General features: G+C 33.6%; 1 protein-coding gene across 3 annotated transcripts; it reads left to right on the plus strand.

The window, feature by feature from the left end:
- The first annotated feature begins 23 nt into the window (after positions 1-23).
- Positions 24-16524, plus strand: zgc:194990 (uncharacterized protein LOC568410 homolog). 3 transcript variants are annotated; one of them, XM_051116946.1, is made up of 11 exons: positions 24-185; positions 3892-3986; positions 5105-5203; positions 5371-5472; positions 7562-7726; positions 11989-12126; positions 12241-12292; positions 12371-12397; positions 12557-12583; positions 13950-14483; positions 15777-16524. In XM_051116946.1, the coding sequence occupies exons 2-11, from the start codon at positions 3924-3926 to the stop codon at positions 15803-15805; spliced, it is 1236 nt and encodes a 411-aa protein (XP_050972903.1). In that variant the 5' UTR covers positions 24-185; positions 3892-3923; the 3' UTR covers positions 15806-16524. The 3 variants fall into 3 exon arrangements, with proteins under 3 accessions (XP_050972903.1, XP_050972905.1, XP_050972904.1); XM_051116947.1 differs by lacking the exon at positions 24-185 and adding an exon at positions 3579-3779; XM_051116948.1 differs by lacking the exon at positions 15777-16524 and having other exon boundaries at positions 13950-15093.
- The last annotated feature ends 101 nt before the right edge of the window (positions 16525-16625 follow it).

A 16625-nucleotide genomic window follows, 5' to 3' on the forward strand; every position in this document is an offset into this window, starting at 1 on the left:
AAGGCTAATAACTAAAGTACCAAGACGTATGAAAGCCGATTGGTCACTACGAGATTCACCACACTCCTGTCGTGACCGCTAAGGCGAGGCCATTCAATGAACAAGCAACGAGATGCACAAGCATCACATGAGGTTGTGATGTAAAAAAAACTTTTTGAGGATATTTCAAAAGGTTTCATAGAAAGGTACGTGACTTTTATCTCAGTAAACTTTATATTCTATCATCAGCAGCGGTGCTCCTGTTATATTTAATGACTTTTGTATATGCGTGCACCTGCGTAATATTATGACTGCATTGCGCTTTTCTGAGTTTGAAGTGTATTATGACGTCTGCATTAATCTTCTGCATTTTTGTGACGTGAAGTAACTTATATTCTGCATAAACCTAAGGGAAGAATAAGTATATTATTTAGCTTTTCTAAAATGCTGTGATTAAGGCAAATAACCCATGAGATTGTTATTATAAATAATAATAATAATAATATATTAATATTTATTATTGTTAATAAAATGCAAATACGTGATATTCGCATGTTAATGACAACAAAAGAGTATATCTTAAGATTTTTTTTTTTTAACTACGTCCAACACCTCCTACTCACTCATGCTCAAAAATACACACAGGGCTGTACTGGTTTAATTGGCTTAAAGGATCAGTGCGGGTTCGGAGATCTGCACCTTGTGTTCGTTCACGTGGTTTGTATGTCTGAATCTGTCAGGACCTCTTTAATCTGTCCCTGTTCCGACCTGACACGTGGTGTGACAATGCCAACAAACTGCCAGGCTGAAAACAAGTGCGCACTGCAGTGCACATCAGAAGAACCATACAAGTGCCTTTGGCGTAGACAGAGAGAGAGTTATACACTTTGATTAATACCTATGCAAGTTTACAGAAAGATGGAGTGTCTAATGTGCTAATGAGTCTGAGTGATTGCTAGAGTGCTGCTATGCAGTTTATTAAGTTTTCTGGGATGTTTCTAGAGTGCTGAGGATGTCTTTTAGAGTACAAAGCAACTGTCAAATTATATGGTGATAATGAATTCATCATATTTTATTTTCCAATCTGTTATACACTACCGTTCAAAAGTTTGGGGTCAGTAAGACTTGTAATAGTCTTTAAAGAAGTCACTTATGCTCATCAAGGCTGCATTTATTTGATTAAAAATATAGAAAAAAAAAAACAGTAATATTGCAAAATGTTTTTACAATATAAAATAGTGTTTTTTATTTTAACATACTTTAAAATAGAATTTATTCCTGTGATGAAAAGCTGAATTTTTATCAGCCGTTACTCCAGTCTTAAGTGTCACATGATCCTTCAGAAATCATTCTAATATGCGGATTTATTATTAGAATGATCAGTGTTGGATAATATCAACAGTTGTGCTGCCAAATATTTTTTGGAACCTGTGATTTTTTTTTTTTTCAGGATTCTTTCATGAATAACAAGTTTAAAAAGTACAATGTTTATTCAAAATATAAATATTTTATAACAATGTAAATTATTTATTATTAACTTTTAATAAACTTTTAATTATTAACTTAATACATCCTTGGTGAATAAAAGTATTAATTTCTTAAAAAAAAAAAAAAAAAGAAAAGAAAAGAGACAATAAAAATGTACTGACCCCAAACTTTTGAATGGTAGTGTATATATAAAAAGAAAGCTTATTAGGTCAATACAGGCTGAAGGTCTGAGCCAAGTTTGGTGGATGTAACTCTGGTCTGAAAGTTTGGGTTTTGGATTAATAAGCTTAGACACAATACCAGTTTGTCCAGCCAACAAAATTAATCCATTTACCTTAATTAAGCCAGAGTATAGGATTTATATGGCAGTGCATTTTTTCCTCAGTGCACCAAACTTTGATCTCCTTCATTAGTCATGTTCATTCACCTAAGTCAGCAGTTTTATTTGATCATAAATGAATGAGAGCGAGTACATTAGAGACTAAAAAAAACATTGCACGTCAGAGGAACGTGAATGCATTTACTTTGGACATATAATTTAGTTCAGAGTATAGTAGGTCATTAATAAAAGCTTATCAGAGTCTGGCCATGTTTTATCAGTCAACAAGTATAGTTAATCATAAATAAAAATGCAAGTAAGCTAAAGTATGATATTGCAGGCTACTGCGCCAATTTGGTTGTGGACCAAAACGACATAAAAGTAAGGAATTTACTTAATTTGATAGTGTTATGTGTGGTTTCCTAGGGAAGACTACATTGACAATTTTAGGCTAATTTAATTCTGGAAATAAACAGGAAGAATTTGAAACATTTTAAAACAAATATTGAGATAAAATAAGGAAGACATTTATTACAAAGTTCCGCATCTTAGAAAGAAGGCAATAATAACGCAAAATAAATAAATAAAAAACGCTTGCTATTTCCTATTTTGATTATGCTGATGTCAAAAATACATCTACATTTTCCGTAAAATAAGAATGTATTAGATATATGTATTAGATTTAATGTACTACTTATTGGCATAACAAAAGCTGTCAAGGGCAAAGGTTTTGGGTTTACTCAATTTAATGGCAAAATTACCTGACAAAAAAAAAAAAAAATATATATATATATATATATTTTTTTTTTTTTTTTTTTTTTTTTCGTAACACTTCACAATAAGGTGTCATTTGGTTACATTAGTCAATGTATTAACTAACATGAACGAACAATGAACAATACATTTATTACACTATTTGTAAATATTAGTTAATAAAAATAGTAGTATATTTTTGTTCATGTTAGTTCACAATGCATTAACTAATGTTACCAAACACAACTTGTGATTTTAATAACGCATTAGTAAATACTAAAATTAACATTAACTAAGATTAATAAATGCTGTAGTATTGTTCATTCCTTGTTCATGTTAACTAATGTAGTCAGCTAATGTTAACTAATGAACCCTATTGTAAAGTGTTACAATTTTTTTTTATTGGCATCACGAAAATTAATTTTTTTTCTTTCTTTCAAATTTGTCTCAAATTGTCATGATTATAATATAATTTGTACTGAAAAATGTATTAAATTAGAAAATGTGTCATAAGGGTATTTTTTTTAAAAACTGAGATTTGTAAAATCATCTGAAAGCTGAATAAATAAGCTTTCCATTGATGTATGGTTTGTTAGGATATGACAATATTTGGTTGAGATACAGCTATTTGAAAATCTGGAATCTGAGGGTGCAAAAAAAAATCTAAATATTGAGAAAATCGCCATTATAGTTGTCTAGATAAAGTTCTTAGCAATGCATATTACTAATCAAAAATTAAGCTTTGATATATTTACAGTAGAAAATTTACTAAATATCTTAATGGAACATGATCTTTACTTAATATCCTAATGATTTTTGGCATATAGAAAAATAATTTTGACCCATACATAAATATACCCATGCTATTTACGACTGGTCTTGTGGTCCAGGGTCACATTTCACTAGTGATCTCAGACATTTGTGCCATGTTGTATGTGTGTTATAAGCAGATTTTTAGCGTATTAGCATTGGTTTAAGATTTGGGGCTGGAATAAGGAATGGACTGAGTGTGGAGGTGCTCTGGCAGGTTGTGTGGGTGTGCTGGAGAATCGCTGAGAAGACGTGCTGATTCAGCACAATTACATCCTACTCTGTCCCCCAGCGTCCATTAAAAGTGCTCTCGCTGCTTCCTCGGGTCTCTCTGGACCTGGACCCACTGTCGTAACGAGCTGATCGGAGCAGAGCCGCCGAGTGATCAAAAAATAATGCGTTGTTGCAGCTTGAGTCTTGAGTTTTGAGAGTAAGGCTTTTTACAAACCCCTCCCATCCTTCTCAGCTGTTACACTGATCTTAAACACCTCAAATCTCTCTCTTTCCCTCTTTTGCTGTTTTCTGCACTTCGTCTCTTTCAGATTTCTACTAGGGTCACGTCAGGCTGTCCAATATGATGAAAGATTGCCTTCAGTTCCTCATTGAGCCAGCCAAGAAGCTCAAGTTTCGTCTGAAGGTACAGTGGCTCATTCATTCATTCATTTGTTGCATCAGAGGATTTTTTTCAGTAATTCAGTGCTTATTAATATCAGGGTTTTTTTTCAACTACAGGCACTTTTTTAGTGTGTGTATTTGGGATAGGCTATATTTGTAGATGAAGTTCTTTTTACATAGAGTTTATCAAAATTATGCTTGTTTTAATAAAAATCAACTCATCTGACATAAAAGTGTTTGTAGCTGAAGTTCATAGTTCATAGCTTGCATTCATAACTTCAACTACAAACACTTTTATGTCAGATGAGTTGAGTTTTATTAAAATTAACTTTAAACTGTCATTTACACCACAACAAACATTTTTCCTGCCAATAAAGTAGTGTACTTGTTTATCAGTGAGACATAATGAAATATAAGACGTGGCATATGAAGAAAACAAGGAAAATTACAGTAAACATGACTTATTGACTTATTAATGAACAGAATATATTTTTAATGTCACTTTCATACTAAATATAGTTATTCAAAATCGATCCTTAAATGTCAAAACTTATGACAAAGTATGATTTTTTATTTATTTAATATGGATATATATATATATATATATATGTGTGTGTGTGTGTGTGTGTGTGTGTGTGTGTGTGTGTGTGTGTGTTTACGATAGACTACATACAATGTAAAACACAACTACAGGCATTTTATGTTAGATTAGTAAGAAACTAGCTTATCTTAAACTGGTTGAAACTAGAGAGACACGTGGCAGATGAACAAAATAAAAAAGATTTAAGGTAAATATCACTTGTGAGCATGATATTTGTATAATTTTTTATTTTTAATATAATCATTTCCAGTCAAGCTGTAACAGGTAAACTTTTAAAACAAGTGTGAAAGTATTGTTTAATTGTTTGTTTAATATGAAAATATTATTCCATTGTCCGTATTTAGGATAAATAAAAAGATTGTTATGAAATTAAGACTAGGGAATTGTCCATTATAATCCAGAAACTGTCATTTCATAATTCAGATTTAATGGAGATTTTTATGACTTTCAGAAAAATAAATATAACATTTGTAAGTTCAGCCAATATATTTTCCCTGCTGGAGCTTTAGTTACTCCATAATTCTCCATTGTCTGTGCAGGAGACGCGAAAGAAAGTGAAACATGTAAAGAAAGAACCATTAACAGAGAGCCAGCTGTTTATAATGGAGCTCGCGCGAGAGCTCAATAGGATGTGTCAGGTAAGACAAATATATTGATGCATTGTACCTGTAGCTGGCTTTTTTTTTTTAGCTGTTTAGAGTCAGTGTCAATAAATAAATACCCTGCCATTGATTTCAACTACATTTTCACACAATTTCAAACTCTGTGTATCCCTGTTGGAAGTTCTTATGCTCATGTCTTTCAGAGGTCAGATATTCTGGCTCACATCTGGACTGGAGAGGACGTATGGCCTCCACATGCCTGTCGAGAGTTCATTGTGGAGACCGCCAACATCCTGGAGATGAAGGTTAGAACCTCAGCTAAAATGAATCACCACCAGATGAATTTACTGGACTTACTTTAACAAATTCAACACACTTATATGTCCTGTGTAAGGTTTATATATTTTATCTGGGAAGTTTATGACATTCATGAGAAACTTATGATGACGTTTATGAAATTATGAGAAAATTATAATAAAATATACAGTCAAGGCAATATTTATTCAGACACCTTCAACATTTCTTACATTATCACAGTTTATTCGCTATAGTTTAGAAAATTGTAATAAAATATAAGAACTCAGAGTTTAACTGTATCAAAACAAATTCATCTTGATAATTTCAGATAAATTTGATAAAAAGCTATGTATTACAACAGACTAAAAATTCAGACAATTGTTAGTATGACAATATTTACACAACTATCAATATTTTGTTGACCAATTACCACGCAATGTTTAATTTTGCTCAGTCTGTGGTGTAAAAAGGTCACATTAGCAATTAAAGAAAAAAAAAACACTTAAGCAAAACATGGTTAGGTCAAAGTGTCTGAATAATTTTTGGTCCCAAATTTTACTTTATAATGAACTAGTTTCCTACACTCACTCGTAAAAAAACAAAACTTATATCTGGTGTCTGAATCATTTTTGATTTGACTGTAAATGTCATATGTTATGTGTAGGACTGTTCGAGTACTCGAATTTAAAAAATCTTTGATTGCATTTTGCCTGTGTGGAGTAATCGGCAAAATACCGGAAGTGGAGCATTCCACGGACAATAATCAAGTGAAATGCATTATTAGACCATTTTCCAAAGCTGCGTAATATATTGAACCCATTTAAAAACATAATAATGCATAATGCTGTTGTGAAATTACAGCAGTCATTTGTTATAATGCGTAATGTACGTTAGCTCTATTGTTTATAATACATTATGTAACACTTTTGTTCAAGAAAACCCTATGATTACTTGCTTTTGATACTTTATTTGAACTAATTATTATTGCCTCATTGCTATTTTATATGTATTTTAAGTCATTTTTAAGGTTATTGTACACTTAGGTTTAAAAGGATTATCATATGTATCCAATTACTCAATTAATCGTCAGCATAATCTACCGATTACTCGACTGTCGCAAATAATTATTAGTGACAGTCCTAGTTATGTGTATGTATAACATATGTAATGTGTGTCATTTATACTGAAAAATTAAATTATTCATATTTTTATGCAAAACATTATAAAACAATTCTACTTTCTAGTTCAGGATATAATTAGAAATGTAAAAACATTCTCATTTAATTTCTGAATGATTCACAATCCTGTTCCTCAATAAATATAGTTGCCTTCCTGTATTTATTTAGCTGCATCCTACACGAGACACCCTCTGTTTTTCAGACAGCTGTTGTTTCTCAGGATCTGCATGGCTTTAATTACAGGCTGATGTTGGTTGGTTTGAGCCGTGTGTTATATTTAGAAAAAAATCCTGCTTTAGACACAAACAGCCACCAGTCCCCATAGTAACCAGCTAATAGTTAGTCTGTTTCTATCAGGCTGACTGACAGCTCCAGTGGCTTAAGGGTTTAAAATTCTGTGTCAGTTTTCAAAGGATCAAGGATAATCGTGGTTTGTTTTTAAGTTATAGTATAGTCCGCAGCACTTTTGTGTCCTTGAGAAAGGTGTTGTGCTGTAGTTCGCTCCAGGGCGTCCGCCTCGCGGATTTAGTGTACTTTTAAAAAAGCTTGTTGTCAGCACATTGCGTCTGAGAAATCAAAGTAATTGATTTGAGTTAGACACGGGCTGTTTATTAAAAAGGTTTCTGCGTCATAAATGTCAGCTCAAGGGGCTCAAGTTATTGAGGCAATTATTTTCAGAGTTACCGTTATGTTGAATCAAAAATACTGTATGTTGCAAAATTTAATTGCATTGAGGGATTTAGATCAGAATGTCTCTATACTTGGAGACAATACGGACATTCAGCTGGCCAGATGTAGTTTGTATTAGTTCCAAAGCCGTATGACTGGAGATTTCAATATTCAAAACACCATGAAAATATCATGAAAGCACTCGGATACTATATTTCAAGTCTACTGTTTTTTTTTTCTCATTATTCAGGAAAATATTGAGAAGCCAATGCAAGTTTATGCCGATCTGCATCCAGAAAAGCGGGACTGGAAGAGTCATTTACTGAGCATGCTTGAGCAGGGAGGAGAATATGACATGGGCCCGTACAAAAGGATCATCATGGACTGGACCAGAGGACAGCGCAACAGACACCCGGTCAGGAAGATACATCTGAATATACACTACCTAAACTAACTTCATGAGATGCATGTGTTAAAAATGTTAATAATTTGCCATTCAAATTCATAGGCAGATGTACACTATATTTGTCTACAAAGCAGTCAACTTTTGTCTGGTAGTGTTTATATCGGCCTCTATATAGCAAATACATTTATATCCATTAATATATATTATATAAATATATATACACTACCGCTCAAAAGTTTGGGGTCAGTAAGACTTGTAATAGTCTTTAAAGAAGTCTCTTATGCTCATCAGGGCTGCATTTATTTGATTAAAAATATAGAAAAAAAAACAGTAATATTGCAAAATGTTTTTACAATATAAAATAATGTTTTTTATTTTAACATACTTTAAAATAGAATTTACTCCTGTGATGAAAAGCTGAATTTTTATCAGCTGTTACTCCAGTCTTAAGTGTCACATCATCCTTTAGAAATCATTCTAATATGCGAATTTATTATTAGAATGATCAATGTTGGATAATATCAACAGTTGTGCTGCCAAATATTTTTTGGAACCTGTGATTTTTTTTTTTCAGTATTCTTTCATGAATAACAAGTTTAAAAAGTACAGTGTTTATTTAAAATATAAATATTTTATAATGTAAATTATTTATTATTAACTTTTAATGAACTTTTAATTATTAACTTAATACATCCTTGGTGAATAAAAGTATTAATTTCTTTAAAAAAAAAAAAGAAAAAAAAAGAAAAGAAACAATAAAAATGTACCGACCCCAAACTTTTGAACGGTAGTGTATGTATGTATATGTATATACTGTCAGGAGTAATTGGTTTGTGAATGTATAATTTAAAGGGATAGTTCCTCAAAAATGAAAATTACCTCATGATTTACTCACCCTCAAGCCATCCTATGACTTTCTTCTTTTAGACGAATACAGTCAGAGTTATATAAAAAAAATCCTGGCTCTTCCAATCTTTATAATGGTAGTGAATGGGTGTTGATATTTTGAAGTCCAATAAAGTGCATCCATCCATCATAAAAAAGTACCCTATTTGGCTCTGGGGGGTTAATAAAGGCCTTCTGAAGTGAATCAATGCATTTGTGTAAGAAAAAGGACACAGGATGTAGACGTAGCATAAGCTTCGGTGAGAATATGCTAGTCTCGTGATAACCAAGTTTTGTTCACAGTAAAGGAAAATCAGTCTCCTCTTGGCTCTCCTCTTGACATTTTTCTTCACAAATCCTCATTTTGTGCTTCTAATTCGTGACTGGTGTTTTGTTTTGCTCTCTCCACTGCACTAGAGGTCTGCGTGGGATTGTTTTTTCAGTCCCACTCCCGCTAGGTTATGTTTCGCACCCACCCACTACCGGTATATATTCACTCTTTGTTCACCCGCTGCCCACTTAGAATAATTTAATTCCCGACTCAACCATTTCCACTTAATTTAAATCTTGTTTCCAGAATCTCACATTTAAATTTCCACTACTGAAAGAGATAACATAAAAATGTTGTTTGCACAAAAGTTGCATTTATTTTATTCATCTTGTCAAGATACAAAATTTGTTTAACATTTTGCTGCCAAAAGTGTTGCAGAGTAAAAACAAAAAAACAAATACTACATCTGTCATTTAAAATTATAAGCAAAATATGAACGAAACTGTTGGCTTGTAGTAAAAGTTAACATTCCTGAGAAAATGTCCCGACACTGATTTCAACATCTCACCTACAAAATATATAAATACAACAATAATAACTAATATTAAATTTAATTAACTTAAAATTGCAAGCCATATATGAAATGATCAATAATAAGATGATCGATAATAAGAATGAGTAAAGCGCAATTATGCTGTTCTGAAAGGACATCGGGAACGGGATATTGTTGGACCGAGTTACTGCCTGTTACCATGTTTTGTTTGGAAATTTCATCCTACATCACAAGAAATCTGGTCGAGTCTTACAGGAATGCAGACCTCTACACTGCACTTCCGCATTCGTCACTTCTCGCCGGAGCTTACGCTATGCCAACGTCCAACGTCATCTGCTGGAACGCAACTCTCTCGTGACATTTAGTGGAAGCTAGAGATTACAGTTTATACAGTTTAAATATGAATATTTTTCTCTCACAAACACATCGATTTGCTTTAGAAGGCCTTTATTAACCCATGTGGAGCACTTTTCATGATGGATGAATCCACTTTATTTCACTTCAAAATCTCAACACCCATTCACTGCCATTATAAGCTTAGAAAAGGCAGGTTGTAAGCAATTGTATTTGTCTGAAAGAAGAAAGTCATATACACCTAGGATGGCTTGAGGGTGTGTAAATCATAGGGTAATTTGAATTTTTAGGTGAACTATAACTTTAATATCAATCCATGCTGTAAATGAAGGATCTTACTCTCTCTGTGGGTCTTAGTATTGGGTTGCTCTCTGATTAAGAATTAAGATATTAACCTTGCAATGATCCTCTTGTCAGACTGGGTTGATTACAAATGACCTCACCGACTGACCTGAAAGAGACATGCACAGCCTGCTAAGCTGTATGAGTTAAACTTAGAAATGATTTCTACTGTTTTTCAGATTTGTCAAACACCTCTAGCCTTCTGCATACTGTATGGTGTACGTATGTAGGACGTCTTTGTGAAAATTTTATTTTAGGGTGAACTCTCCCTTTAAAAAGTTTTTAAATAAGTGCAGAAAGTCTTACATAAAGGCATGACATTACATGTTGCATGCACTGCAAAAAATGAATATCTCAATATTTTTGTCTTGTTTGCCAATTATGTTAAAGGGGTCATCGGATGCAAAGTTCACTTTTACATGTTGTTTGAACATAAATGTATGTTGGCAGTTAAGTATGCTGGCAGTCAGTGCTAGCCTTTCTCAGCATCTTGTCTGTGACGTCAAAAACCCAGGCCGCTCCCACAATATTTGATTGACACTGCCGTCTTACCTTAGTCCCGCCCTCAGTGAGCTGTGAACAGTCCAACCGCCATTGTGTCGACTCCGGTGCAGGGGAAGATAAGAATGTCTCAGACTGAGCGATTGAGGTGTTTTGCTGTTGGATATAATAATGAACATAGCAATCGTCATTTACCCCCGACATCTGAGCCACTGAAGACGCAGAGGATTAACGTTACTTTCGTTTTTTTTAAGGAAATGCACCTGGCAATCCACATAAATGCGTCTATGTTCGCACGAATCATTCGTGATCCAGTTTCACCTACAGCAGAAGTGACTATAAGGGTTTTCTATGCATCTTTGCAAATCGCCTTTCTTAATAACATGCTAGATAGCAAGTTTTGCGGCTAAATGCAGCTAAAGTAAACAGGCTTATCAGCCCACAGAAGAGAGGGGCGGAGTGAGCAGAGCTCATTAGCATTTAAAGGGACATGCAACAAAACAGCTCGCTGTGAAAAGAACTGATTTTAACAAGGTAAAAAGGGTGTTTTTAAAAACTACCTCTGAGAAATTTTAACAAAAATACATTATAGACTTATCATTAAGACCCTAACAAATCATATCAACTTGTGGAAAATGGGCATCCGATGACCCCTTCAACATCCAAAAAGTAGTGTAGATCTGTTGAATTACAAGCTTTTAAAATGTCACTAATACAACTCATTGTGTGCTCCCTAGACATTTACATTTAAAAACACGTTGACATATTGTGTTCCCTTCAATTAATTACTTACATTTTCCGCAGAAACCCCCTTTTTGGAACTTTTGGAATTTTAAGAGAGCATGTGAAAGAGTTTGCATTATTGAGCAATACCTAAATAAATGCAGTTATCTCATTCATATAGTAAATTGTTAAACAGCCCAAACTCACAAATCATGGTTGAAGGAGATGATTTGAAGCGCCTCAGAGCCGCAGTGTTAATGCTCTTCAGGGAGGTCAACTTTCAAATGGCTAGCTATTAGCTGTCACACATTAACCTGGATTCGAGAAAGCATTTAAACATCGATAAAATTACACACCTTTAAGTCTATAAGGACATGTATCCTTTCAATATAGCATTACCTTTCTCGTGCCTAATCTATAATTCATTCCTTTCTCAGAGTCCTTTTTATTTCTTAGGAGTAATTTGTGTGTAACTCAATATCAGTAAATACTGTTAGTGAAGTATCATCTCTCCTTCTCTCATTACAAACAACTCCATTGACCTGTCTATGACATGTGAGACAAACACAAAGAAACTTTCTGAAAATGTGACTGTTTCTAAATATATTTTAAAACTGTTGATTTTTGCTTCTGGTCTTTCAGCACGGTATCTGGCCGGGCGAGGCGGTGCTGATGATGCTGGATGACGTGGAGTTGCAGTGGAAGCGGGGTCACCTGTCACACCTGCGGTCTGCTATGGAGCTGCTCATAGGGGTCGTGCTTGGGGAACATCTGGACAAGGTGTGATGCCTCTGGAAACATATTTAACATTTAAGGACTTTCCATAAATTCAAGATTTGTTAATGTATCTAATAACCATCTCCACTGACATTAAGCACAACTGTGTTTTTGTAGGAGCTCATTCCAAGACTGTGGCTGGTACAAAAACAAAAGACCCAGAAGATCGGTGAGAAGGCGATGACATTAATGTCCTAGAATTGAAAACAGGCTTTCTGATAATCTTTCTCTCTCTGATCTTCTTTAGATTGCACTGGCTACATTCCACACATAGGTGAGAGATTAATAGGTTTATCAATCAAACAATTAATTATTTATTGTCATTAAAATGCATTGTCATTTGGCAGCTATAGTCATTGAAGCTGTAAGTGCAATAGTTTCTGTTATTTCTAATATTTATTTAGTAACACAGAAATGTTGCTTTTCGTTTCAGTGTGGAACTGGATATGTGATGCTGCAGGTATGTGTGTTTATATAAATGTGGGGTTGACAAGGTTTTTTGATGTTTTTGAAAAAAGTATTTTATGCTCACCAAGAGTGCATTTGTGAGATCAAAAAGTACAGTATAAACAGTTTAATTTTTTATTTTAAAAGATCTTTTTTTTATATTTAAATATGTTGTAAAATGTAATTTATTCCTTTGATACAAAGCTGAATTTTCAACAATGTTATTCCAGTCTTCAGTGTCACATGATCCTTCAGAAATCATTCTAATAAGCTGATTTGGTGCTCAAAAAATAAAATAAAATAAGATAAAATAAAATAAAATAAAATAAAATAAAATAAAATAAAAAAAATAAAATAAAATAAAATAAAATAAAATAAAATAAAATGGCAGACTGCAATTCAAAGTTTGGGATCAGTAAAACTTTAGTAAATGTCTCTTATGCTCATCAAGGCATTTGATCAAAAATACAGAACAAAAACAGTAATTGCTAAATGTTATTATATTTTATTATACTTTAAAATATAATTTATTCCTGTGGTGCAAAGCTGAATTTTCATCAGCTGTTACTCCAGTCTTAAGTGTCACATGATTCTTCAGAAATCATTCTAATATGCTGATTTATTATTAAAATTCTATGTTGGCAACAGCTGTGATGCCGATTTTTATTTATTATTTTTTGGAACCTGTGATTTTTTTCAGGATTCTTTGATAAATAAAAAGTTAAAAGAACAACATTTATTTAAAACAGAAATCTTTTCTAACAATATAAGTCTTACTATCACTTTTTATCAATTTTTATCAAGTACTATCACAGTTTCTTTAAAAAGAAATAATAAAAATGTACTGACCCCAAACTTTTGAACGACAGGGCATATAGTTCTATTTTAAATAAATGCTGTTTAAAGAGTCCTGGAAAAAGTATCACAGGTTCCAAAAAATATTAAGCTGTTTCCAGCACTAATAATAAATCAGCATATTAGAATGATTTCTGTGAATTCAGTGTAATGATGCTGAAAATTCAGCTTTGATCACTGAATTAAATTAGATTTGAATGTATATTAGAATAGAAAAACATTCTTTTAATCATAATAATATTTCACAATAATAACATTTTTTTTCTGTATTTTTGATTAAATAAATGCAGCCTTGGTGAGCATGAGGAACTTCTTTAAAAAAACTTCTATAAAGAAACTTCTAAAAAAAAATCTTACTGATCCCAAACTTTTGAATGCCATTATATATATAATCATTTAAAATTTAAATTATTATAATTAGAAGTGTGCTTTTTTTTTGATCCAGATATATATCCACTGTTCATTTTCTTGACACGATACACACAAGACATAAATCTAACCATAACTTATGCCCTATTTTACAGTGGAAATAACGTTTGATCCAGAGACGGCCAACCCCGCTCTCCTTCTGTCTGAGGACTGCAAGCGCATGCAGTGTGGTTTAGAGCGGTGTGAGGTTCCCCGCAGCCAGCGGCGCTTCGACGGCTGGTGGTGCTGTCTTGGCTCTGAGGGCTTCTCGTCGGGACGCCGGTACTGGGAGGTAGAAGTGGGCGACCGTGATTGGCGTCTCGGTGTGGCCAAAGAATCAGCTCTCTGCAAAGGCTACAGACCGCTGAACACCCAGAGCGGATACCTGACCCTCAGGTTGGAGCGGGGCTCCGAGCTCAAGGCCTTGACCACACCGCCCACACCCCTGCCCCAGTCGCTCATCCCGCGGAGGGTGGGGGTCTATCTGGACTACGAGGAGGGGCAGCTGTCCTTCTATGACACCCAGAAGCGTGCGCACATCTACACATACAGCGAGAGGTTCACGGAGAAGCTTTACCCGGTGTTTGGGACGGTGGAGATGGTGCGCGAGATGGTGATCAGGCCTGCAGACCTGAGGGAGCGATGTCTCTGTAAGGGACAATGTCTGTTTTGCTAAATATGAGTACACAAAAATTACACACACCATAAAGCAACAGTATTTGATCAATGCTTACAAAAAATATAAGTGGATAGAAGGAATTTTACATTTTTAGCGTAGCCAAAGCTGTGATTTCTGCACTACAGTAGCATCACCAAGGAATTGCAAAAATACTGTTGTTAAACAATCTGTGACTGGTCAGATGAACAGATAGTCCCGCCCAAAACTTGTCACAGAGAGATCTGCAGTGTTGACGTAGTTTTGTAGGCCAGTGTGGAAGCTCATTTCTGGGTTGTTATTATATTACAATTACATTCTTTGTGCAGCTACTTCATTCTTCAAAAAATATGTTAAGGGCTTGTTTGCTCAAACGTACCGATGCATGAGAGCTGGAAATGTTCATGATTCCACTAAAAGCTGATGTTTTAAGTGCTTTTGTTACATTTTTTTCCAGCTCAAACTGCTTGATGTACAGATTCCATTCAGACTTTTTGCAGATAATCTGTTTTTTTTTTCTATTTTAAGAAATTAAATGCAAAATCTCCTCAGTCAAATAGAATGTTCAACATTTAATATGGAACTGACAGCAATTATGACTGTGATATATGGCTTGTGATAGTTCTTGCATCTATTTACCCACATACAGTTGAAGTCAAAGGTTTACATACACCTTTATAATTTTACCAAAATAAGAGGGATCATACAAAATGCGTGTTACTTTTTATTTAGTACTGACCTGAATAAGATATATTTCACATTGAAGACACTTACATATAGTCCACAAGAGAAAATAATAGTTGAAATGACCCTATTCAAAAGTTTACATACACTTGATTCTTAATACTATGTTGTTACCTGAATGATCCACAGCTGTTTTTTTTTTTCTTGTTTAGTGATAGTTGTTCATGAGTCCCTTGTTTGTCCAGACAGTTAAACTGCCTGCTGTATTTCAGAAAAATCATTCAGGTCCCACAAATTCTTTTTTTTTTTTTTTTTTTTTTTTAGCATTTTTGCATATTTGAACACTTTCCAACAATGACAATGATTTTTTCCAACAATGACAATTTTTTCCAACAATGATTTTAAGATCTATTTTTTCACACTGAGGACAACTGAGGGACTCATATGCAACTATTACAAAAAGTTCAAATGCTCATTGATGCTCCAGAAGAAAAAAAAGAATAATGCATTAAGAGCCAGGGGGTGAAAACTTTTAAACAGAATGAAAATTATTTATTATTTTAAATATTATTTTGCCTAAATATCTTTTTTTTTTTTCATTTAGTACTGCCCTTCAGAAGCTACAGAAGATGAAGATGATGTTTCCAGAAGACAGAATATGTTAAATTTGCCTTGAATTTCAAATTTTAAAAGTTTTCACCCCCCGGCTCTTAATGCATCGTGTTTCCTTCTCAAGCATCAGTGAGTGAACCTTCTGTAATAGTTGTGAGTCCCTTAGTTGTCCTCAGTGTGAAAAGATGGATCTCAAAGGATTCTTCTAAACAGCAGGCAGTGTAACTGTTCAGGACAAACAAGAGACTCATGAACAACTATCACTAAGAAAAAAAAAAAAAAACAATAAAAAACCTGTCAATCATTCAGGTAACAACACAGTATTAACAATCAAGTGTATGTAAACTTTTGAATGGGTCATTTTTATAAATTCAATGATTATCTTCTCTTGTGGACTATATGTTAACATCTTTAATGTGAAATATCTTATTCAAGTCAGTACTAAAACAAATAAAAATAAAATAATGAACATTTTGCAGATTCTGCAAGGTGTATGTAAACTTTTGAAAAACACTGTTTTTGTGTGCATGGCCTAAAATAAGATTACAATTAGCCAATTTCAAGACCTAAAACCAAAATATTCTTTTGCTGACTTGAATGCACTTATTCCCCCAAATCTAGTATTAGCAAGTATTAGATGTACAGTGATCACATTCAACTCCATGTTTGTTTCAGTAACATAAGAAAGCATATAGAGGGCAGTGTCAGTACATACTCCTCTAATCAACATAAAGCATTTCAGTAGGTCATTCAACAGTGTGTTAAAAACATTTGATTGCACCTAAATCTGTTTCTAATAAACAAAGCTGACACAAGGAGTCGACTGTGGTAAGATGATTTA

The sequence above is a fragment of the Labeo rohita genome, chromosome 8, assembly GCF_022985175.1.
Source record: "Labeo rohita strain BAU-BD-2019 chromosome 8, IGBB_LRoh.1.0, whole genome shotgun sequence".
Classification (NCBI taxonomy): domain Eukaryota; kingdom Metazoa; phylum Chordata; class Actinopteri; order Cypriniformes; family Cyprinidae; genus Labeo; species Labeo rohita.